Source organism: Dermacentor andersoni, chromosome 3 (genome assembly GCF_023375885.2).
Source record: "Dermacentor andersoni chromosome 3, qqDerAnde1_hic_scaffold, whole genome shotgun sequence".
In the NCBI taxonomy this organism is placed as follows: Eukaryota; Metazoa; Arthropoda; class Arachnida; order Ixodida; family Ixodidae; genus Dermacentor; species Dermacentor andersoni.
The window spans coordinates 227388621-227410568 of NC_092816.1; the positions used below are offsets into that span (position 1 = coordinate 227388621).

General features: G+C 46.8%; 1 protein-coding gene across 1 annotated transcript in view; it reads right to left on the minus strand.

The window, feature by feature from the left end:
* Positions 1–666: 666 nt before the first annotated feature.
* The window catches only part of Tango9 (transport and golgi organization 9), a 69531-nt gene continuing 48249 nt past the window's right edge, over positions 667–21948 (minus strand). Inside the window, exons 5-7 of the mRNA XM_050183073.3 lie at positions 20856–20966; positions 14452–14610; positions 667–2550 (exon numbers count right to left, since the gene is read on the minus strand). Coding sequence (XP_050039030.2) covers positions 2210–2550; positions 14452–14610; positions 20856–20966 — 611 coding nt within the window. The 3' untranslated portion in view covers positions 667–2209. The remainder of the gene's footprint in view (positions 2551–14451; positions 14611–20855; positions 20967–21948) is intronic.

The window sequence follows — 21948 nt, forward strand, 5'->3', positions numbered from 1 at the left end:
GAAAAACTGAAATGTACACTGAAGTGTTTTTACGGAACTATGGTAGAAATACATCCCTGCTATATTTAAGGATTTTGTAAAACATATGCTCAATTTTTCAACAGGACTATTAAGTCTTCAGTATTGTACTATATGTCGAGAGCATGTGCTTGTAAACTGTTACATGCCTTCAGTAATGCGTGTATTCACCGACGTCATACTTGGTGTATCGTCGAGGTTGCCAGAAGAGACAATGGCGGCAGAGTCGGCGTACGCTACATCCACGGACGGAGTCCAGAATATCGGTCGTCTTGAAACATTCAGTCTATGGGGCCATTGGCGCGAAGCTGTCCGAATTATTGGTTGGCAACTGTGGCTCAACTTCGCTGTACGTTTACCTTTCTTCAACCTCTAACTCGCAAATGATGTTGAGGTCAAACTGAAATTCACCTCGCAAGCTGGAAACTCTCTGGAAACCTTTGAATTGCAAGATTTACCAATTCAGCCAGGTCATTCTCTATCCTTTGTTATACAGGTCATTTTGTCATAAAGGCATTCGACTGGAGTCAAGAAGGGCGACAAACTAACGCACACAACATAATATGTGAAGTTTGCCCTGCAATGTCCTAGTTTGTTTAAGCTATTTCCATTGAATGTCCATGCTGTAATAAGTACAAGAGATCAAACTTTGCAGAGAAATTAACCTTTAATATAGATGGGGCACCTTGAAAGGCACAGGACACTGGCCACTTGGTAGTGCATCACAAATTCCTTTGAAGCCAAGATGGCCATCTAACAGACATGTTAAAACTTTAGTCAAAGAAACAGTAATATCAACATAAAAACCCATTGTGCCAAATGCCTCAAAATACCATGCTTGCGACTTCAACTGCAATGAATGCACTCAGTGCTAAAATTTTCACGTTGCAGCAAAGTCAAGTTTCGATACCGCTCGTAATCTTACACGCTAAAAGCCCTCAGCACATGCATGATGGCTAGAAGAGGCCATGCAAGGAAGTGTGCATGGAGCAGAAAACCACAAGAGTATGTGTGCGCAAAATAATGCTATAAAGAAATACACTCAACATGTGACTGCGTATTCTTGTAGAATACTTTCTATGGCTATTAAAAGCGTCAAAGAAACATAAAAAACAAGGTATTAAAGTACTTGCCCCTTTGGAATGGCATACTAAGTGGCAAACAGCATTGCACAGCAGCACTGCTCCATACTTTAAAAAGACAACACTGGACATGGTGGTGGCTGTACTTTAAGCATGCATCTTGACAGTGCAATGTGCACCTGTATAAACATGCAGTGTGCTTGCACCAAAGTATCAGCTGGATGTGAGGGATCCATTGGCAGCTGGAATATTAGAGCTTCTTTACTCTTCAGGCGGAGTACTCGATTATTGAGATTCTCCGATGGTACTGTTTCCACAGGCTATGCCTGCACACAGCTACAAAAAAAACCTCCCCTATCAAGTAGCAAAATTGCTATCCAGATGCACATTTACATGCTAAAACAACCAGTCCTGCTCAAGACATTGCAGGGCCATTTGCTCAGCCAAAACAACATTCTAATGTTGCACAGGAACTTTGTCACTTTCTAGCAGACATGCTGCCCATAAGAGTGCACATGGTGCCACATGACAAGACATGTCTCCACAATACTCTTGGTTGCAAAAAAAAAGATGTCGCTGAACAGTCAGGCTCATGGCAAAACAATACATTGCTCAGCCAAAACAGTTGCAGTCACTAGGTATGCTTGCAGCACTGGTCTTTTCTGGAGGGGTCCTTCCAAAGGTGGGTAGGAGTACAGCAATGCACCACAAAGGCAGCATACAATCGGCTTGGCACAACCGAGCATCTCAAAGCTGCTCGCTCTTTGTTTTGACAGCCAAACCAAAGAAGGAAGCAGCAACCAGTAGGTCCCAGGAAATACAGGCCACAAATGACTGTCTGGGGCTTTCGACACTGGCTATGTATCACACAGTGTTAGTAGTACCACAGGGCAACTCTAACAAGCCAAACGATGTCACAAACCAGACCCAGGGACCGGGATCGGGACTGTCATTTTCCAACACTTACACTTGTTTCTGCAAAAACAACCTACTGAGAGGGCCTTCAGGAGGACTGGCCACAGTTCCACTAATTTCGTGCACCGAGTGCCGGCTTGAGTTTACTGCACCTTGCTGACCAGGAGGCACTGCTGCACCCTGCGGAGCATGCATCAAGGGTTTGGTTCATCTGTGCTAGAAGGTGGTCGAGACGAACCCGCCCGCTCTTCTTGGATCAGCCCATTGAGGTCGTCTTCTGCTTCAGTGTCCTTGATGCACCCACGGCTCAACAGGAAGGGCCGGATTATGACATTGTTGTAGAGGAACATGCCCAGGATGAGCACCAGGAAGCCAACTATCTGTGTCCAGTTGAAGCTCTGCCAACGCACGGCCAGAGAGAACAGCCAGATAACCAGGGTGCGCACACTGTCCAGGACCATGCGTGTTGTGGCACTCAACTCCTTCGTCACACTGATTCCGGCAAAGTTGAAGAAGGAAATGCTCAGCACCGTGCCTGCACAGAAAAACCACACTGCATTGTGACTCACAATGCAAACTGGAGTCGGGTCAGGTTCATAGACAAATTAGACAGTATGACAAGGTGTGGACAGATGAAGAGAAAACAACACTTTTGGAAGGGCCTGTGCTGTTGTCTGCCCCATCAAGTGCCATTTCAGGTTGGAATGCCCTTCCAGACGACATTGCTTGGACATCTGTCTGAGGAATGCCAAGGCTACCCAAGCAGTCACAGCATTGTGCGAATACTGGCAATCTAAGATGCAAGATACCAATATCTTTTTGTTGCAAGTTTATATGAAAAGCACATACCCTACATGTCCCCCTTTTGCGCTGTTCTTTTTTTCTTAACATATAGTGAATTCCAATGGCAGATTTGGACTGGCCGATGAACTCTGCGCCAGAGCACTGTTACAGCAGAGGGCAACATAATGAAATCTGCGACTGAAACACATTCACTCCTGCTACAGCAATTAGCAGGGGGTGCTAGTACACATCCGCTTCCAAAAGCGCAGAGAATTCTTCGCATTTTTCATCGTTTTCGGCCTTTATGAACTCGTGCACATGATGTGTTTAGAAGTTTTGAGTTTCTTTTTAGCCTCCTAGTGCGCTAAAGGAAGTCACTGCATGCAAGTCTGTTTCACTTGTTCGCCGTGATTGTGCGTCGGAAACATCGGAAATAGAGTGAAGCCAGCGATCATTTTGGTGGCAACACATTGAGACTGCCTGAAGTACCTTTGGAACTGCATTTCCTCAACGAAAGTAAAGGCTGTTAAAATGCGAACTTCCAAAAAGGAGCCACTGTTACCTTTTTATCCAAGTACTGGCGAACAATGTCAATGAAATGCGCAACTTTTGGTCTCTCGGTCGGTGGCCGAAACATGATGTCGAAAGCTTGCTTGAACACACTAGCCTTTCAAGCTTCTTCGTCGCTTGAGTCTCCGCTGCTCAATTTGGACCTTGAGCTAGTGAGGCATCGCTCACCGCAAGCAGTAAAAGCGCAAGTTGACAATGCGGAACACCACTCGTTGCTTCCGAGAAACCTCAATTCGCATTCACGAGCATGCGTGCTATAGAGGTACGGTGGCAGTGGGTGGCCCAACATCATGCGACTTCCGGTTGACTCCATCAATTTTTTAGGTGTAGAGAGCGCTGCTTCGTGGAGCGGATCTAGCGGTGGAACTGCTCCCAATCCGCCAATGGAAGATACGGGAGGCACTCTCAATCTTCCCAGAGAACAGACTTGCTTTGCAAGGAGCAGAAAAACTACTACCGGAAGTGCTCCAAATGTGCCATTGGAATTCACCAATAAACCATGTACCAACCAGCCCACAAGAAAACCTTGTGCAAGCGCTGAGGGAACCACTCAAGCTACAAGTGCCGAGTTACAGTAAATCCTCATTACAACAGTCACCTTATTAAAATTATCAGTTTAATTGAAGTGTCCTGTGGTCTTGATCCAAACGCATGCCCACCAGATTGGAACACTTGAAGCCTAGAAGCAGCGGGTTTGCTGCTGAAGAGTGAACTGGCAAAAGTTAGGAATCTTCAGATGCCCAAGAGGTGGCTTCAACCTGCATCTCTTTCCTGCCCCGCGAACAATGCAGACAGTGGTGTGCGCCCACCAGACCGAGACTTTCGTGCTCCTTTTCATCAAACGTGACACGGAGAAACGAAGTAATGGTGTTCCGATAGCCTAGGCTTTCACTAACGATCGGGTGCGTTGTCTATTGCGTACATAGGCTGTAGTCTGCGAGATTGCTCCCTATGTTGAAGAATATGGGTCAAGAGACTTTGGAGCATTGGCTCGACTTATGCCCCACTTTAATCAGTGCATAGCATGCATGCGCTGTGGTACTTATTGTGCCAGTGCGGGTCTGAGATGCAAGATATTGAGTCTTTAAGCTTCTTTAGTTTTGCAAGTTCAGCTTCAGCAGCTTAAGCGAGTGCCTGGCACTAATGCAACATATGTGCGCTGTTCCAACTCATCCAACTTGTGTGGCCCTTCTATCAAAAAATGTGCAGGTGGATCAGTTGGCCATGTTATGCTGTCCTGTGCACACTATGGCTTCACCGAAATCCTTGTGAAAGTCTCCGACTCTTGAGGAGAAGGTCTGCTGATCTGTGAAGTGGTGGCCAGCTGAAGTTGGAAATGGTAAACGATTGATATTCTGCCATCAATGCTGTCCACCATAATCAAAAACAAGCAGGCTGTGCTCGACCAATCTGAGAAGAGCTTCTCAATGAAGAGAAAATGCATCCGGGATTCAAAAGGTTGATGCTGCCCTCGTCTAGTGATTGAAGAATGCTAGAGGCACCAACTTGCGTTAAGGAGCCCATCCGTACTGGTTGCTGCAAGTGAATGTGCTGGCTTCGCAGACGAACAAGCCAGATTTCAAGTGCAGCAACCGTTGGTTCGAGAGATAAAAAGTGACATAGCGAGTCTTCCAACTTGATCATTGAAGAAAGCGAAGCCGTGGACCGAGACGCTGGGGACGCATGGCGAGAGCTCCATTTGAGTGCCTTGCTCAAGAAGTATGTGGACAGAGACCAATTTACGACCTAAATGAGGCAGTACTTTTTTAAAAGCTCTTATCACGCAATTGTGGCTGGTTCCTCATCTGGAGGAAAATAATGTAAAGCGCGTGTCAGTGTTATTTGGCTAAAATGCTACCGGCAACGGCAAGCTGCTGTTGCTGATACAGTGATATAACGAATATTGGAGAAGCCTCTCGGAATGCGATGATGCCAAAAGAACATGCATAGTAGCGACAAACGAGTTTGGATTAAGGTGGCTCTGTTTGAAGATTATATTGCCATGGAGCAGAAATAGTCAAGCGAAGATGTATTTACAGGTATTTACAAATTTCCACAAGATGGCTGCCCGAAAAACAGCTGCATGCTCACTTCGCCAAATTGTCGTCTTTGTTCATAGTCACATTGTGCCCCACTGCTCCATAAGATGGCGCTCCGGTTGGAAAGCCACCATCTCGGCGCTAGTGTTTATGCAAGGGGCAAAGTCTCTGATGTAAGGCTTCAGCTTAGAGACGTGGGAGTTATCAGTGGCCACAGGAACAGAGGATGAATAGTCCAGCAAGGATACCTCGTAGTTATCACCGAGCTGGTGCAGGACCCTGGAAGGCCCTGTGCACTGCGAGAGAAGTTTTTCGGACAATCTGATGCGGCAGCATAGTGTCCATAGAAGTACTAATGCCCCAGGGGAGAAGTGAACGTGCCGATGGTGGCTGTTGTACCTTGTCTTCTGTGCAACCTGTGAGGCAGTGAGCGGGCAATCTGGCGAGCTTTGCGAGCCCTGGCGAAGGTGCCACGGGCATACTCAGTTGAAATGGTGGTCGCGGGTGGTAGGAGTGTGTCGAAGGGCAAAGTTGGGTAGCGGCCGAACAGCAGATAAAATGGAGAAAAACCAGCGGTCTCGTAACGGGATAAGTTATATGCAAGTGTTATGTACGGTAATGTGTCGTCCCAATCGCTGTAGTCCGGAGAAACGTACATGGATAGCATCTCCGCCAACGTCACATCGTTTCAGTAACTATCACATCGTTTAAATAACAGACCAGTGGAAATTGCAGCAACGCTGGATACACAAGATGGCTGCCAGAAAAACAGCTGCACGCTCGCTTCGCCAAATCGTTGTTTCTGTTTGTAGTCTCACTATGTGCCACTGCTCCGTAACAATACGCACCTTGTCATTTGAAGGATTGACAACAAACAACGAAAAGTGTTCATTATTGATAACCGAACATTTAAATTGATAAAATTTTAAATAAGAGCCATCACACTGGAATTTTTGCCAGCCAATACCACCTCAATTCTTCAGCCTAAGATTAATACTGTGACGTCCAAGCGCGTAAAAGGGACGCGGGGATCAAGAAGAGAAGGTAAGAGAACGAAGACTGTGCAGCGGCCATTCCTGTTTGTAGCCTGCCGTTTCTGCTCTCACATGCCTGAATAAACTCCTTTTCCCCGTGCTTGTAACAAATTGGTGGAGGAGCGGGGTAGACATCATTCTTAGTCACAGGGTTCAATCTTCGATAATCGACGCAAAATCTCCAGCTACCGTCTTTCTTTCTGACGAGTATGACCGGAGCTGCCCAAGGACTCGAGGACTCTTGTATTATCCCATTTTTCATCAGATCACTCACTTGTTCCCCAATTATTTTGCCCTTGTCAGGTGACACGCGATAAGGCTTTTGCCTGATCGGGCGTGCAGATCCTGTATCGATAGTATGACGCGTTCGTGACTCGAGAACGCTTTGTCCGGCTGTGCAAAGTCAAACACTGACAGATGCTTAGAAAGTGCATCCACCAAGGTGGTGCGCTCCCTTGTGCTGAGCGACTTGTTTATCATAGACAGAAGCTTTTTGTCTGAGACGTGGCGAAGGTCAGCAGGTTCACACGGCGGGTCTGTTAGTACGGCTACGGATGAAAACGTGTATTCTGTAAAGCAGGCGAGTTTCAAGCCGTCTGGAAGCAGGACGGGTTCTGCCGAGCAGTTGGCCGTCCACAAGCCAGTACGCCCGTTGCCGATGGACACAACACAATGAGGAACAAAAACGTTCTTCACACAATTTAGATGCACTGGCTCTACGGAGGCATCGAAACTGTCTGGAACTTCACCGTGACATACAACCGGCACGCACACAGAGGTGGACGCAGGCACAACAGTATCTGCAGACACACAAAGTTCACCTTGACTGCAAGTCTCCTCTAAGAGCCCGGACGAAACATGGCCATCGACGCAAACTTCCCCTGTGCGACAATCAACGATCTCACCACACTGCCGCAAAAAGTCAATGCCCAAAATCACTTTGTGCGTCGATCGGAGAATAACTGCAAACTCCGTCGTGAAAACTCCACCAGCCAAGGATACTTCAGCAGTGCACACACAAACAGGGCGCAACGACTCGCCGTGCACTCCACAAGACGTTGCAGCCTGGTCCCACGGAAATACAACTTTGCGCCCCAACCAACCTTTAAAACAGAGACTCATTACGGATGCAGTTGCTCCGGTATCCACCAAAGCCATTGTAGAAACACGATCAACAAGTACATGCACTTTGTTCTTAATCATAGCAACTGCAGGGGGCATTTCTGTCGATAGCACGTGTCGAGCGACCTCACCCCCATCGGCCGAGCTAGCTAGTTTTCCGGTTGTGAAGGCGAGGCGGAGCGGCGCACTGGCGATGGAGATTGACGTAAACGCGGTGCACGAGAAGTTGGCGGTGGCGTCAAACTCCTGTCAGATGCTGGCGAGCGGCTCTGGAAGCTTCTCTGCCAGTAATTGTTGCCAGGGGGGACGCCAGCTGACCAATAGGTGGTGTATGGCTGTTGAGTTGTCCTCGTAGGAGGTGTGGTCCTTGCTGAAGACCCCAATCGACGATTCCACGTTGTTGGGCAACGATTGCAAAATCTCGCTATGTAGCCCGCGACACCGCATCGGAAACACACCGGCAGATGCTGCAAATTTCGATGTTCTTCCATGTAGTCACGCATGTTGCTGTCGACTGCATAGCCACCAGGTGGGTCACATTCATCATGGCTAGGCAACAGCCGCCGGAAGGCGTGCGTGCGGCGAGGGCGTTGGTCGTAGTCCCTCTCGTTCGTAGTCCCTCTCGGGCGTTGGTCGTAGTCCCTTATGGTCCCTCTTGTTTGTGGGATAGACCTATAGTACTCGATGGTCGCTGAGTGAACCGTGGGTTGCCATGCGGTCGAAACGGCAGTGTTTCTCATCTCGTGTGGTGAGTATGCACCAGTGATGCCGGGTGTGCAACGGCACATCTCTTCTCGATGGAGCAACTCTTCGCGAACAATCTGGCGTATTGTTGATGGAAGGTCAACACACGAACTTGGGTGTACACTTGCCACCGTTGTGACATTAGCCAGGCGACCAAACTTCGGTATTATCCGTTGCATCTTCAGCGTCTCAAAGGTCCTGCAGTGGTGAATGACGTCAGACACGGAATCCAAGCTTTCTTTGCTGATCAAAAAATTGTAGAAGTCTTCGGCTATTCCTTTCAACAAATGTCCAACTTTGTCATCTTCAGACATCTGAGAGTAGACTATTTTACACAGTTTCAGCACTTCTTCGATATAAGTCGTACAGGTCTCGCCGGGAATTGGAGCTCTTTGCGAAAGCGTCTGTTCAGCGCGTTTCTTTGTTGCGCTAGAGTCTCCAAAACACGCTCTGAGCTCCTCTACGAAACGCTCCCATGAAGTGAGCGTGTCTTCGTGATTCTCATACAAGACAAGCGCTGTGTCGGTAAGGGAAAACACAACATTAGACAACTGTGCGGTCGAGTTCCAACCGTTACATCGGCTCACCCTTCGGTAGTTCGTGAGCCACTCGTTGACATCTTCTCCGGCTTTTCCTCCGAAAGTGAGTGGCAATATGTAGTTGAAACTACAAGTAAGCTTTACGACAAGAGTTATCTGCAAAGGATGCTTGCCATCTGTGATGCTAACAAGGGCTACAGCATAGATTTCCTCGGTCATTTGCTGTGTCATTCAAGGAAAGAACTGTTGCAGACTAAGATCGCCAAGTGCATAGCGCAATCAAGTTTTCCAGGGGCACGCAAATTTCAGGAAGAACTAGAGGATGATCTGCAAATGTGAAATGACCTGTACAGAGGTGCGCTTGAAATGGTCGGGGAGGACCCTGAAGATGGCTTTGCCACGCCTACACTCCCTAATGCAGCCATTCCCGTCACCGAGTCATCATGGCCGCAGAGATCGCAGATGCAGCACTGGGGTCATCCTGGTGAAGAAGTGGCAACAGATGAAGAACCTTGGGAGATATCGACAATGGCGCAGGTGCAGGAGGGCCCACATTTGCCCTCAAACAGAAGTGAATGGAGTGGCTCTGACTATGGCCTTACACAATGCTTGGGGGAGCTGGAGTTGCTTACACCCGGCAGAAACTTACAGCAGACCAAAGAGACCCTTTTCTCTGCAGAGTAAAGAGACAAGGGTGGGCGTCACTGAGATGGGATTGCTAGGACATCTTTTCCTTTACTTTGACGATGTCGCCAAGCAGCGTGGATGCTATAATCGCAGCTTTTACGGCACATCCGCTTTTACCGAACTTTAGTGTATATTGAAGCTTTCTGCCACCCCACTCGCTTCATTATGAGGGTTTACTGTGTTCCCAACAGGCTTGTGGACATTTATTTAGGCAAGCAAAAAAAAAAAGGAGACGGTTCTATGGTATTGCCTGCCCCATGCCTTTCTTTGTGCTTTCTGTCTCCTGCTATTCAATAAAACCAAACACCACATCAAAAGTGGTGCTCCTTGAGAAACATGCTAAATGCACTGAGGCCCTTCGAACTTAAAAATCTTCGATGGGTGGCAAATTATCCTGAGCCTGACAATGAAAAGGTGCTTGCTCTTTACTGCCAGTGCTGACCGCGGTTGACCCGCACAGCACCATGATGGCTATGCGCAGAGTCGTGATCGAGTCACATGATGTGCAGCCCACACTTTTGTTTGACGTGCAGATCGGCTTTATGATAATTCCCCTGCCCTAAATATGGGAAAAGCCTTTTTTATTTGTAGGAAAGTGGGAAAGCGAAACATTCTATGCAACAAAGGACTGTCATAAAACACAGGCCCACTATTAAAGGGGCCCTGAACCACTTTTCATTTAAATCGAGAAATGCATTTGAACTTAAAATAGACTATTTCAGAATTACTTTGTTACAAAAAAGTACTTCAATATGTTCAGCAGAAGTGGAGTTAATGGCAATCAAAGATTGCATATGATATTGTTACATGTGGAAAGGCGCAGACACAGGAGACCACAGTGTATTTACACTGCGGCCACGCAGCAAGATAGACGCTCATCTCCTCAGCAACTGTCGATGGTTTCACAATACTAACCCTTGGTCGCCCTGTCCATACTGGCCCTATCGTCGGCAATCATACGGCACTTGTCAGCATTGCAGGCCGTCGCACTGCTGTTCTCTTCACCACAGCTGCTCATTGTCCCCATAACCGAATCCTTGGACTATTTTCTCTCCATGCATTCAGCCGTTAGCGACTGCCCTGCCAGTTACCTTTGTCTTGAGTTGCCGATTCTCTCGAAACCTTCCGATGCAACCCCATGCCGCTTATGCCCCACCGGCTTTATTTGCCTGCTGCCAAAGTCATTAGCCTATATTTAACTGACGTCTCCCTCACCTGTTCCTGATGGAGAGTAGCTTGCGACTCCTCTTCCCGACATTCCACTGCAGTATGAAATCACTGTGCCTCAGTGTTCTTACGATTACAGCTATCCAGACTCGCATGCCTTTGTTTAACATTGGACTGGCAAAAAAAAATTCTACCGCAAGGTATTTGCCTTGCGAACAATGATTCTCATGGTGGCCATTAATATGGTGGCTTTATCAACCGCCGATTCTTCTGCCTAAGCAGGCCCCTCTCGTCAGCCTCGGGTGCTAATCCCAACAAAAAAAAAAAAAAAAAAAAAAATGGGTGCGGCGGACCTGCCCTCTGCGCAAGCTGAAGACCTTTGTGAAATTTTATTGTCCTACAGAGGGATTTTTTATTTCAACGATTGCTCCTTAGGCCAGGTGCTCACGGTCACGCATCACATTCATACTGGCGATGCTATGCCTATTCACTGAAGATATTGAGTTTTTGCACCGGAACATCGAGTAATTCAAAGTGAAGTGAACAAAATGTCACAGCCTTGTTCGAGTCCCTCGGCATCACATGTGGTCTTGGTTAAGCACGGTACATGGTATTTCTGTGTAGACTACGGCCATCTCAACAAAATTAAAGACGTCTACCCACTCGCACGTAACGACCATGCCCTTGACTGCCTCCACGGTTCCAGCTATTTCTTCTACTGATCTTCGTTCTGGATATTGGCAGATTGCTGTTGATGATATGGACAGAGAAAAGACTGCAATCGTGAGACCCAATGGCCTATACAAATTTAGAGTGATGCCCTTTAGATTATGCAATGCTCCGGCCACGTTTGCAAGTATGGCCTCCTTGCTCCAAGGTTTTAAATGGTTGAAATGTCTCTGCTACCTTGACAAAGTCATCTTCTCGCCCATGTTTGGCACTAACTTCGAGCGTTTAAACTACACACGATGTTTTTCAGAAGGCGAAGCTGCAACAACTTGTCAAAATGTTCGCCTAGCAAAAGAAAGTCAGCTGGTCATTCAACGTGGTCACGAAGCAAGCGATCGGATGAGTGCGATACAGTAGACCAAGCAGGAAAAAGGTGCCAGGCCAACAAGAGGCAAGCAGACGCTCTGGCCAATCAGTGGCGCACAGGCGTCTTGTGAAAAAGGTGAAATAACATCACGTCCTTCATACCAATGCCATTTTGAAGATGAGCAAAATATACACAAAGAAAACAGCTTCAAAACAAGCCCAAGATGATGGCTGCTGGTTACCAGGTTCACACGTCGTGAGTGCATTGACTTCAAACATATTTGCATTTTTGCCCTTGCATTTCCAGCCATTTCACATCCACCCTGGCACGTATAATGCAGATTTTTTACAGCGAAGCTGTTAGCCTCTAGTTGATTGAGATTTTTTGTGTCCGTCAGAAAAATAAATATTGAACTGAAGTGCGCCTCTCCTTTGGAATCAGGCATACAACACACAGCTCAGTATTCATTTCAATAAAGAAAAGCACAAAACAGGCCTCAAAACCACATGATGGATGATATGGCACCAGTGAACAATGTGAGGAACGTTCCTTCTCCCCGCATGCGTTTCCCAGTAAAGATAACGGTTGCATAAGCTACTGCGGTGGGAAAGGGGCAACAGCAGCATAGGAATCAGTGAGTGACATCACCAAACTTCATATATTAAAGGGAGACTTGCTTAGCATCTCGTTCAGTTCATTGCACGACCGCTTTAGGTAGACCACGCAAAGTTAAGACTCCCAAAGAGCAGCGTGAATTCGATGAGTGTCGAAGGGTGCAAAATCGTAATGCTAAACAATGGCGTCGTGCTAAGACTAGGCAGAATAAAACACTTCATATCCCCATCGACGGCACTTGAGTGGTTTTTTAATAGCTTCACTGGCTACCCACTATCGCAGGGTCAGGATGGAGAGTAAATTTTTTAATAATTTGAGATTGAATTTGGCTTTCAGATTTTGCAGATTCTTGATTGCATAAACATGGCGTAAATGCATTTCTGCAAAAGTAGATAAAAAAAAAAAATAATTTCAGGACCTGCATCTCCACTCAAACTGAGAACGTCATTGGTATTCAGTACAACATAATGCCACTGATTTTTTATCTCGGAGGGAAAAAAAAGAAAGCACTTCATTCTATTCAACAGACATTCTAGAGAAAAAAGCAAAAAAAGATCATATATATATATATATATACAGTAAAACCTCGTTAAACCGTACCCGCTTAAACAGTAGTTTCGTTTTAAAAGTAGTAAAGTCAAATCCCCGACTCAGCGGCCATTGAACATAATGTGTTTTGTATCCGCATAAACCGTACCAGCTTATTGCGTACGCATTGGTTAAAACGTAGTGTTTCCACTTTTCGTCACGCAAACACGGCGGTGCGTTGTCCCCATCGGGCGGCCCAGCAGAACAACAAGCCTGAGATTGGAACAACGGCCTCCAAGCGCCCTGTGTGCGTGCCTGAAGCCACATCAACATCATTTCGATGCTGTGCCAGAGAGTGTTGTGGCGTCGTGCAAGCGAAGACTCGCGTCATGCCGAAGCTCGGATAAAAAAGTCACCGAGTGCTCAGCATAGAAGAAAAATTAGACATCGTCTGTGCTATCGAACGTGACACGAAGAAGTCAGCACTGGCACGCGACAGGGACCTGCTGTTGACTACGATGTGTGGCATTTGGAATGCGAAGAAGTTGCTCGGCAGCGCTGCTCCGACGGCGAAGAGATGTCGGCTACGAGGTTCAACTGTTTGCCATCGTTGTCTCTGTTGCCAAAGTGTCGACTAGCGACAGTGATGAGGACGACACGGAAAGTGACAGCACGGGCAATTCAGGCCCGACAGTGGCAGAAGCTGTGCGTTACGTCAGCCTCATGAATGCAGTCGTCACGACGATAACAGGGGTACGATAACGTAACTATTCCAAACGAAAAGCATTCCGAACTTCGGCATCCGGCAATGAAAAAGGCGCCGCGGGACTACTGCAGCACTACCGCGCGCATGCACAGATAATACGTAACGTCAACGAGGAATCTGCCAAGCAAGTGTTTGCCGAGAAGAGGGGACTGCCTGAAAAGCTGGCACGCAGCTTCAATAAGTTTGAGGCTGCTGTCGTCGTGCTAGGCCGCCGCAGCGTCAAACGAAAATAACACTTTTGTCACGCGAAGTGAATAAATACTGCGTTTTTTTCCCCCTTTCATCGCACTCTCTCAGAGTTCCGTTTTCAACAGGTAAGTGGGCGAGCTCATGCTATTTCCATTAAACCGTTTAGTGCGTACTTTTTTCGAGCTCCGGCCAACTACGGTTTAACGAGGTTTCACTATATATGCAATATTTTTTTTTTGTTTGGAGGTCTCCGTGTACTATAACTGAGCCAACTCAGCGTTGGCATACTAATTTGGAGTTCCTTTCAAGAAGAGTAGACCGTACTGCACGTCTCGATTCCCATGCAGTATAATCGCAGCATAATCAAAAGCTTGCTACATTTTTCCTGTGCAATGCTAGGAGACTCCCGAGCATGTGCAGTCCCGTATTCTCTTTGCAAAACTTGTAAGCATTAAAATTTGTGATAAATTTTCCGATATTTGATTCTATATTTGGCTTTTCTTTCTTGGTTTGATTCCATATTCGATTTGAAATCTACTATATGGCATTTGCACACCCCCAATTTAAACTGATCAAGCATAGGATGGCAAAACAGATTGGGAAACTGGATGACCTACCAATAACGCCTAAGCAGACATGCCAGCTGTTTTTAATTTGAATGAAGCCATCGATAGCATCTTCCAGCTGGCCACCGGGGTTCTGGAAGATGGTGTTGCCCGCTGGGATGAAGTACATAGGCACCAGCAAGATGCCCAGCACCACAAAGCCAAAAAAGCCTGCATACAGAGAAATGGCACAACCAATAATTCAACATGACTAAACACTGCAAAACACAGGAGGCACACGTGTTCAGCACACTTGCGGTGGCAAGTAATGGCCGACTATGTGGCAGCTGCCTCTGTCCACACGTGCCGGGCTGACGCATTGCTGAAGTTGACCAGGCTAAATCCCCATGGTAACACAAATTGTCGGATTCATCTGCACTGCAAGTGGTACAGCACTATAACCAACACAACAATTTTTGCCTACAACACATGCAAAAACTTGACCAAGCAGCCGTGCATATTTGATAATCAAAGCATGCAACTAGGACATCTTGCTAGGCTAGTTGGTGCATTGCTTTGAAGAACCAAGTTGCGCATTCAAAAAAAGACAACCACAGGAAAAGCAGATGCAGACGGAAAGAGCGATCTTTCCGTCTTCGTCGCCTTTTCCTGTGGTTGTCTTTTTTGAATGCGCAACTTGGTTCTTCAAAGCAACTGGGACGTTTCCATCAACTTTCCTGTGTATTTGAGCACTATATGCACAGTATACTACCTTCATTTCAACTCCAGTCAGGGTCAAATTAAATGAAAGTCGAATGAAAGTGCCCAAAACAAGATAGTTATATCTAGTGTTCTATGGTACGTTGCAGCGGCTCCTCTAATAAAAATATATGGCTTAACCCTTATGAAAAACATGATTATTGCCTCAGCAAAACATTATTAAGAGAAGAACGTCGACACTGTTCTGATCTAACTTGCCTTTGCGAAACTCGCATTACCAATACACATACATAATACAAGGAATTGGGAGTGCTGGAATGTGCCTCTAAACTGTACTACAGTCGCCGACTGTTTATTCGGACCTCACGGGGACTGCAGAAATGGGCGAATAAACAGGTGTCCGAGAAAGCAGATGTAAGAAGAAAAAAAAAGAAGAAATCCTTTATTTCCATGCACTTATTCGGGCTCGGCAGTAGGCTTGAAGAAATCGTGAATGCGCCGTTGTACACTGTTTCGTTTACGCTCAATCAGATAAGCCTGAATCTCTGAGAGGGTCGTACGGTCACCATAGGCGGCTGAGAGCACAGTCACTGCTTCTGCACGCTCCGCATGCAATGGCAGCGTAGCACATGGTGAGTCATCTTCCGACTCGGAGTCATCGTCGAGTTCTGCGCGTGTCAGTACAGCAGTATCAGCACCTGTGAAACTCAAATGAGAAGGTGTCCGGAATCGCAATGCAACCACTGTGCAGGTCTTGGCAGAACATTTTCGGTGTCAGTAGGGAGCACATCGGAAGGCGACAAATCCTAGGCCTCCCGGCACCCGCTTGCCGGCATTCCCCAGCGCAGTCTGCGCGGGCACTGTCGGCGCCGTTAGACACTCGACACGATGTTTCCGTATGCCGCGTTGCATCACCGCAACCACGACACAGCACACAAAGCAAACATCACCCCGCTGTCACGCCGACACTAGTCGCACAAACGAAAAACGTAGCCTGCTCGCAGCGTTATGCACGAAGAAACAAATCAGCTGCTGGATTGTCTTGACATGGCTTACTAAGCTGAGACCGAAACTGCTGTAGCTACGAACCAGGCAGAAACAATGATGAGCGGGGATTTGCAGTAGCACCACTTCGTGGGGCAGCAAGGAGACTCCGTCCGTTCAAAACAAAAATGGCATTCAGCAAGTCGAACCAAGCACTGGTCAGAGTTGGTGCATATTGTGCTCTCGATAGAGTTGGCTTAAGGAGTGTCCAAAAAATCGGACGAGAGGAAGCAAGGTGTCCGAACTTTCGGCAGTTGTTATACATTATGGTCTATAAAGAGAATGGCGGTGCCGCGAACCAGACTGAATAATCGAGCATGTCGAATTATTGGAGTCCGAGAAATCAGTCGGCGACTATAATTACAGAAAGCAGATGCTTAAAAGTACAACTCCATAACTTAAATTAATTTCATGATTGCGGTATTGTGTTAGAAAACCTAACCGCACTAGAACTTAGTTTGTTCCTTTGTGTTGTTTTAAATTTCTTGCTTTGCGTTTTTCCCCCCTATATGATCGTTCCTATACAGCTAAAGGGACCCTGAAATGATTTTGACGATTTTCTACAAACGTACTGAGTCGTTAGAGTAGGTCGTTCTGATCATTGACACATCTAAGTGCTCCGCATAAAGCACGTAATTTATTATAAGGTTTTAAAAATGCACGTCGCTGCCGATCGCAGCACACTGCTCGGCGGGATTTTAACCCGCCCCTACCCATATGATGCAAATCACCCATATGACGTCAGTGGGGCGAGCTATCCGATTGGCTGACCAGGGCGCGTGATCGATAATTTGTCCAACTTCTTGGTAAACAAATGATGTTCGTAACAGTTGGAATGTTAGTTTGTTTTTATAAAAAGAAAGTAACATAAAGGGAATGCACAAGAACAATTTTTTAGTACACATAAGCACTTCCGGCACACAGCAAGTGTCGTCTGCTTGTGTTAACAAGTGCTCCTCCGTCTTTGACGAGAGCTCCGCCGTCAGTGTCGGTCTGTCTTTTCGTGAGAGCTATGATTCGACTTTGTTGCGTTGTGGACTGCAAGTGTAGCGACTGGCAATATGTCAAGCTGCGACATCGTATCCCTCTGCAAGCCAGTAGACGAGCGGACTGGCTGCAGCTCATCAGACTGCCGCTATCGAATCGGCACCAGGAATTGCGCGTTTGCGGCCGTCACTTTACACCGGAAGATTACTAACGCAATAGCGTTTCGCGAGTCCGGTATTAGGGTAAACGCAAGCGCAAAGGGACAGGACCTGGCCGTGTCCCCTTGCGTGTCGTTTCAGAGAATGAACAGAAGCGCAAATGTGAATGGTCTGCACAGTGCAGCCACCTGGTGGCATAGAGCTCAACCACACACAGTAGCAGTAACAAAATGTATTCTTTGCTGCTGATGTAAATTTTTTGCAGGAGTGTAATCGTTAACACGTTTTTTTTTAATGTTTAAAATGTTTTAAACTTGGTTAGAGTAATATAAGCTCTTTCGTTAGCTGGTTAAGCTCTGCGCCAACAGGTGGCTGGACCGCGGGGACCGATCAGGCAGCTCACGTACGTCTACGCTAAAGTTCCTTCATCAGCTTGAGTTTACACCTCCACCGTTCCGCCAAAACGTTCGGCTAGTTGTGATTATCGGAATACCAGACACGTTCGGCGCTACGACAGAATGCTCGCAACGCACGCTGCTTCGATAGCTCTCGCCTGGGGTCGACGGCCAAGCGGCTAGCGGAGAGGTTTCGTGCGGGCGGGGGAGGGCTCCAAAACAACCGGAAGTGGACGATGTGACGTCGCATCATGACGCAAAACCAGTGAAGGCGGAGCTTAGCCGCAATCGCTCGGCGAACGAGTTGAGGAGGAAAAGCATGGCTAGGGAGGAGGGTAACTTGTAATCGCTTGTAGCTCCATTAATACGCAACGCTTCACTTAAATTGTGGTGCGAATGTTCTACTTAAGCTGTACCCTACGCGTCTACAAAATTTGTCCGAATCGTTTCAGGAGCCCTTTAAACATGGCTCACAAACTTGCATGTTACTTCAACTTTGCATAAGACTGCATGCAAGTTGATTTTTTTTTTGTCTTCTACTTCCTGTTATTATACCTGCACTAGACGAGCAAAATGCTTGTGCACAGATTATTCTTTGTGGCTAATTTTTGTCTGCTGAAACGTCAAGTTGCCTTATTGGCAGCTTTCCCTTTTCGCCCCTTCATGTGCACTGATCCATGAATAAAATGTTTGAGTGATTGGCATAGGATTAGCCCAGCAGATGCTAGCTAGCACAGCCTGCATACATAGTGGCAGAGACCTGCCGTGGTTGCTCAGTGGCTATGGTGTTAGGCTGCTGAGCACGAGGTCGCGGGATCGAATACCGGCCACGGCGGCCGCATTTCGATGGGGGCGAAATGCGAAAACACCCGTGTGCTTAGATTTAGGTGCACGTTAAAGAACCCCAGGTGGTCGAAATTTCCGGAGTCCCTCACTACGGCGTGCCTCATAATCAGAAAGTGGTTTTGGCACGTAAAACCCCATAATTTAATTTAATAGTGGCAGATGTGAAACATACTGCAGTCAAATCTCGTTACTACGAACCCTACATTAAAGAATTTCTCAAATTTACAAATATTCTAAAAACCCCTGCCAGATTGCCTATACTATACTCAAGGTAAAAATATTTGAGAACTACGAATTTCAATACAGCGCATATTTCAGAATGACGCAAGTAGTTTATTTTCCCCTTTATAACCAAGGTACATCAGTATTACGAATTCGGCTAACAGTAACAGTGCCGCAACTCTTGCATGAAACAAACTGAGTGCAGTAGCTATCATCATTACCACGTCGTGTGCCAAGTGCTTCGCTACAAACTTCACCAAGACCTTCATGACAAAGGTTTGGCGATGTTCCCGCGAGATCCAATGATTAATGCAGCTAGTGACGGCACCAACAAGAAGAGAAAGCTGCAGGACAAATTGGACGTATTGCAGGAAACTGTCGCAGGGAAAAAGCACATCGACATGTGCAGACACCGTGGTATTGCCCCATCGACCGTCGCGACCAGTTTGAAATACAGACACAAGATTGTCAAGCTTCAACGGGAATTTCAACTCGCTCCTACAAAGAAACGGCTGTGACTGGGAAACTTTCAAAATGTGGATCAAGCTGTTCTCACATGGTTCAAAGATGCTAGACTGCAAAACGTTCCCATGTCTGGCCTAATGCTTTAAGAAAAAGCCTGCGAATTTGCTGATGCACTTCAAATAACGGGGTTCGACGCCAATGTGGGTTGGCTTTTTCGTTTCCTCCAAAGGTAAGGAATAACTTGGCAGGTAGCCTCGGGCGAGGAAAAGGCTGCTGACAGAGAAGGCACCGATTCCTGGCACAATGATCATTTTCTAGAGGTGACTGAGTTGTACTCTGAAGACGATATTTTCAAAACGGGTAAGACCGCATGTCTTTATCAGCTCCTGCCAGACCGGATGACGCACTTCAAAGGGCAGCAGTGCAAAGAGGGAAGCTGCGTCTTCGCGTCAATGCAACAGGCATGAAGAAAATTGAACTGCTCCTCATCGGCACGTATGCAAAGCCTCGCTGCATGAAAAACATGTCGTTACTGTACGATTACCGCACCAACAAATGAGCCTGGATAACCAGAGAACTCTTTTCCGAGTGGCTCATCAAACTCTACGACCAAATGAGGAGGCATGACCAAAGAATTCTACTGGTTGTCGACAACTGCTCTGCTCTCATTGTGAATGTTTGCTTGATGCACGTTCACTTGGAGTTTCTGCCGCCTAACAACACAACCTTGCTGCAACCCCTAAGACCAGGGCATTATAAAGAGCGAAAGTAGAATTTTGTAAGCGCCTTGTGCAGTGGCTGATTATCAACCTCCGCCTAAAGCAACCGACAGCATTCAATATTCGTCAGGCAGTGTAAATGCTCACAGGAGCTTGGTGGAACTTAAATGTCCACATAAGCAACTGCTGGCGAAAAGCAGGGCTTGTCAAAGAGTCCGTGCAGCTTGAAGATGACCTGGAGGTGACTGACAACAACCCAGGAGACCTGTGGGCCCAGGTTGCAGAACTGCTGCCTGCCATCTCTTCCTTCGACGACCATGTGGAGAGTGACAGCGCAGCACTAACGGCGGCAGACCTGACAACCGAAGAGATTGTTAACTGTGTTCACTACGTCTCCAGTGACAATGACGACCCAGAGGAAGACTGCTGTGGGTCACCGAACACAGAAGATGAGATCGTGTCGGACATTGATGTTTTAGCCCACATGAACACAGTCCGCACTTTCATCGCTCGGTGCAATGACATACACGATGAGGTATTCCGCAAAGTGGAAGATGCAGACGCATTCTAATCGGTTGTGCGTGCTGCACGTGCCAGAAGAAAATCACCGATTCCTTCAAATAAAGCAGCTTTGAAGTGAGTGGAACACTTTTATTTGAGAGTATGCTTGCCCGAACACACGTCTACTACCAAGGTACATCATTTTCATTCCTAGGTTTGACCACTGGCTTATAACTGCAAGTCTTTCATTACAACGATATTTCAAAATTACGAATGCTTTTCGGCGGTCCTACACAATTTACTATATCGAGATTTGACTGTACACTTTCCACCGCGGGCATCAAGTAGTGCGTGAACCTAGCCTTGGCATTCACTTTCCATGCCTGCTGGCTCAGGGTACTCGAGACAGACACACTTGCCTTCCCAGCCGACAGCCTGCAGCGGTGCCACCTTGTATTTGGTGACAAACTTTTCCTCGATGACCATCTGAGAAGCAGTGATCACCTGGGCCAGTACTATAAGCAGGTCACCTGAGAGAGAGAGAGGTTCAAACAACTTCATTTCATCCCTGTAATTAGAACAAAACCGCTAGCATAACTGAAATTAAAGCCTTGAGTTGCATCTCTAGCTTACTGTTGCAAAGCACTTCGTTTGAGCATTTTCTGCATGCCATTCTAAAGCTAAAGCTTTAAACTAAAAACTAAAAAGCAACACCTTTCTTAAGCATTTTCTGCATGCCATTCTAAAGCTAAAGCTTTAAACTAAAAACTAAAAAGCAACACCTTTCTTACAGTCCTTCATACCCAGGACTTTTTAAAAGTGGCACCACCTTTCTGCTGAGACAGTCACTATCGAGGACCATCACCTCCTCAAGAATGCACTAGATAACAAAGTACAGTAAGAGGTCGTTAATTTGACACCCGTTAATCAGAAATTCGGATAATTCGGACGGCTTTATTGGTCCCGGCCAAAGTGCATGTTAGTCTATGGGTCCAAACCTTTGTTAATTCAACAGAATTCGGCCCCGCACTGCTTAATTCGGACAAATACTCATGACTGCCACTACATGAAAGTGTGGTAAAGCAGCGCTGGCACCACTGGAGTGAAACCAAAACCTGAGAGGCATCGCCATCATCATCAATTTGTAAGGGCGATCGCAGCGTCACCGAACGTCAGTGTCTTCTTTCTTCACTCCACTGTGCCTTCGACGCCATTTTCCCTTGTGTTGTCGAGTTGGCATCATCGCTTCTTGCGTAGTTTTCTTTTTTCGTTGTGACTGTTTTGCATGCCACTACCATTGTACGCTACAGTGATGGCAACGCCAGCAAAACAGCACAAGTACGAAGCCAAGAACTTGGCGACTAAGGTGGAAATTTTGCAGGTCTTGAAGAACGGCGAATCGCGACAGCATGTTATGACCAAGTAAAACGTGAAGCGGAGCACGTTGGGAAGGTACGTGAAAAATTAACAACAGATTCTTCAAGCCTTCGAAATCGAAAAGTTTCATGCATC